This window comes from Haliaeetus leucocephalus, unplaced genomic scaffold, assembly GCF_000737465.1.
Source record: "Haliaeetus leucocephalus isolate CR32 unplaced genomic scaffold, Haliaeetus_leucocephalus-4.0 Scaffold517, whole genome shotgun sequence".
NCBI classification, from domain to species: Eukaryota; Metazoa; Chordata; class Aves; order Accipitriformes; family Accipitridae; genus Haliaeetus; species Haliaeetus leucocephalus.
Genome location: NW_010972953.1, coordinates 4,814,859 through 4,818,245, shown reverse-complemented (window position 1 = coordinate 4,818,245; position 3,387 = coordinate 4,814,859). Strand labels below are relative to the sequence as shown.

At 72.2% G+C, this 3,387-nt stretch overlaps 1 protein-coding gene across 1 annotated transcript in view; it reads left to right on the top strand.

Annotated features, from left to right (window-relative positions):
- The first annotated feature begins 484 nt into the window (after positions 1-484).
- AHDC1 (AT hook, DNA binding motif, containing 1) overlaps positions 485-3,387 on the top strand; it is a 5,386-nt gene continuing 2,483 nt past the window's right edge. Inside the window, exons 1-2 of the mRNA XM_010576366.1 lie at positions 485-1,402; positions 1,571-3,380. Of these exons, the coding sequence (XP_010574668.1) occupies positions 485-1,402; positions 1,571-3,380 (2,728 nt within the window). The remainder of the gene's footprint in view (positions 1,403-1,570; positions 3,381-3,387) is intronic.

The window sequence follows — 3,387 nt, the reverse complement described above, 5'->3', positions numbered from 1 at the left end:
GCCCCGGACCCCCCCAGCCCAGCCCCACGAGGGGATGGGGCAGCCCCAGACCCCCATGGACACAGCCACCCCGCTTGCCCTTGGAATTGGCTCTGCGCTGGGGCAAGCCGGGGGTTGGCACGGGTGGTCCTGCTGTGGGGAGGGGGTCCAACCCACCCGTGAGCAAGGGAGGGGGCCTGACCCCATTTCCCCACCGCTGCGGCGAGCAAGGGAGGAGGCTGGGGGCGATGGGGGCAGGTTCCCGCAGTGCCAGCCGGGTCGTCGCTGGTGATAAGGCAGGGACGAGCCAGGGGGTGAATGCGGGCACCCCATCTCCGAGGGCGGCGGGGATGGAGCAAGGCACCGCCGGCTGCTTTTGGCCGGCAGTGCCCTCGGAGCCTCACTGTCCCCCTCTCTGCCCCACGCAGGTCCCGGTCTCACATTCCCCGACCCCCATGTCAGCAACTGCTCGGCCAAGCGGCACGCGGGGGAGGAGGAGGTCAGGATGCGCGTGAAGCCCCCGGGCCCAGTGGTAACGACCAGCGTTGTGCGTGGCTCGCCCGACTACGTCCGAGAGCCCAAGTTCTACCCGCCGGGGCACCCGGCGCAGCGGCCCCCAGCCTGCCCGGCGGAAAAGGCCTTATCCTGCAGCGTGCTGAGCTTCCCTGAGGGCTCGTGCCCCGCGCTCGGCCGGGAGCACCAGGCAGGCTCGCTGCTGCACGGCGACCCGGCCGACCGGTGCCAGAGCGTGCACGGGGGCACCAAGGCGGCGGAGGACTTGCTGGGCTGTGCCGGTGAGCCCCGGATCCTGGGGGGCAGCGCGGAGGAGGCAGCCGCCCGCGATCGGGCGCCTAAAACCTTCCCCAACGCGACGCTGGCCTCGGGCCGCTGCAACGTCGACAGCATCCTCGCCTTGCTCCGGAGCAAGTGCGGCAACGGGCACATCAACCTCCACCCCGTGGTGCAGCTTATCGACATCATGAAGGACCTCAACCGCCTCTCCGAGGACCTCAAGAGCAGTGGGGTGCACCTGGACTGCGGCAGCCTCCGCGGCGGTGGCGGCGGTGGCCACGAGGACAGCCGCCTCCTGCCCGCCGACCGCGACCTCCAGTACAGCTTCTTCTCCTCGCCCTCCCTGGCCAACAGCATCCGCAGCCCCGAGGAGCGGGGGGTGCTCTGCAAAACCGAGCCGCCGCGGCATCCCCGGCCCCCGGCCCGCGATGGAGAGGCCGACGGCGGCGGGGGGAGCGCCCCGCAGCCCCCCGGCCACAGCGGGGGCATGGGGGGGGCCTCCAAAGCACCGGCGGAGGAAGCCGGTTGCTCCCAGCCCGACGCCGGCGATTACTCGGACCTGGCCGAGGCGGACATCCTGAACGAACTGGCCTCCCTGGCGTGCCCGGGGACGCAGCTGCTGGAGTCGCAGGCGATGGAGCCGCAGCCCCAGTTGCTGCCAGCCCAAGAGCTGGACTCCCAGTCCCGGCTGCTGGATTCCCAGTCCCTCGAGTCACAGCCCCAGCTGCTCGATTCGCAAAGCCTGGAGCCGCTGCCGGAGTCTCTGGAGCTGCAAAACCTGGAGCCGTTGGGGTTGCAGTCGCTGGAGCCGCTCTCCGAGTCGCTGGAGCTGCAGTCGCTGGAGCCCTTGTCCGAGTCGCTGGAGCTGCAGTCGCTGGAGCCCTTGTCCGAGTCGCTGGAGCTGCAGTCGCTGGAGCCGCTGGCGGAGCCGCTGGGGCTGCAGACGCTGGAGCCGCTGCCCGGGGCCCTGGAGCCGCCGCTGCTGGACGCGCGGGCCCCGCTGCTGCCCGCCGAGCCCTCGCTGCTGGAGGCGCAGCCGCTGGGGCCTGTGTCGGAGCTGCTGGAGGCGCAGCCGGGTGCCGGGGACCCGCTGCGGCCCCACGGGCTGCAGCCCCGGCTGGGGGGGTGTCCCCTGGGCGGCGTGGTGAAGCGGGGACCCTGCGGGGGCCGGGGGGCCGGGCGGTGTGGCGAGGACCACCGCAAGTACGCCCTGCGCCGGACAGACAAGCCAAAGATGCTGTGCCGCCGGAGGAGGGCAGGGCGAGGGCGCCGGGCGGACATCGCCCCCGAGAGCCGCGTCTTGTCCCCCCTCGCCCTGCCCGCCGAGGTGCCCCCCGGGCCCGAGGAGCCCGGCGCCCCGCTGCTGGCCCCCCCGCCGCCAGCCCCCGCCACCCTGGACCCTGACGAGGTGCCCAAGGCCCCCGCGACGGGGAAGAAGAGCAAGTGCCGGGGGGTGAGGAAGATGGTGGTGAAGATGGCCAAGATCCCCGTGTCCCTGGGGAGGAGGAACAAGACCACCTACAAGGTGTCGTCGCTCAGCAGCAACCTGAACCTGGAGGGCAAGGAGCTGGCGGCCAGCAGCTCCATGGAGCCCACGCCGCTGCTCAAGATGAAGAACAACGGGCGCAACGTGGTGGTGGTCTTCCCCCCCGGCGAGATGCCCATCATCTTGAAGCGCAAGCGGGGCAGGCCCCCCAAGAACCTGCTGCTGGGCCAAGCCAAGCCCAAGGAGCCCGCCCCGGAGGTGAAGAAGAGGAGGAGGAGGAAGCAGAAGCTGGCCTCGCCCCAGCCTTCCTACATTGCCGACACCAACGACAGCAAGGCCGACTACTCGGATGTGCTGGCCAAGCTGGCCTTCCTCAACCGGCAGAGCCAGTGCTCGGGGCGCTGCTCGCCGCCCCGCTGCTGGACCCCCAGCGAGCCCGAGTCCATCCACCAAGCCCCCGACACCCAGAGCATCTCCCACTTCCTGCACCGCGTCCAGGGCTTCCGCCGGCGCGGTGGCAAGGCAGGGGGGTTCGGCGGGCGTGGGGGCGGCCACGCCGCCCGTGCTGCCCGTTGCTCCTTCAGCGATTTCTTCGAGGGCATCGGGAAGAAGAAGAAAGCCCCCGCCGCCCTCCACGCCGACCCCGTGCATCCGCGCAAGCGGGGCCGACCGGAGCCCGACCCCGTGGGCAAACCCAAGCGGAAGCGACGGGCCCGCAAGAACGGGGCGCTCTTCCCCGAGCCCAACCCCGGGCAGAGCTTTGGCGACGGCCCCGTCGAGTGGGCCGGGGGGGAAAAGGGCAGCCCCTGGGCCCCCCACCACGGCCACCCCGGCGGCCAGGCCGGCCGCAATGGCGGCTACCAAGGGGCCGAGGCGAGACCCTTCCATGCCGCCGGGCTGGAGTCGGGCTCCTCCGGCCGGGCAGGCTTCTACGCCGGGAGCGCGCCGTCCTCGCAGACGGAGGCCGGCCCGGAGAGGCACAGCCTCTTCACCGGCTACTTCCGCTCCTTGCTGGATTCGGACGACTCCTCTGACCTGCTGGACTTCGCCCTCTCGGCCTCCCGCTCCGAGTCCCGCAAGTCGGCGGCCGCCTACACGGCCCCACCGGCCGCCCTGCCGGGCCAGCGGGG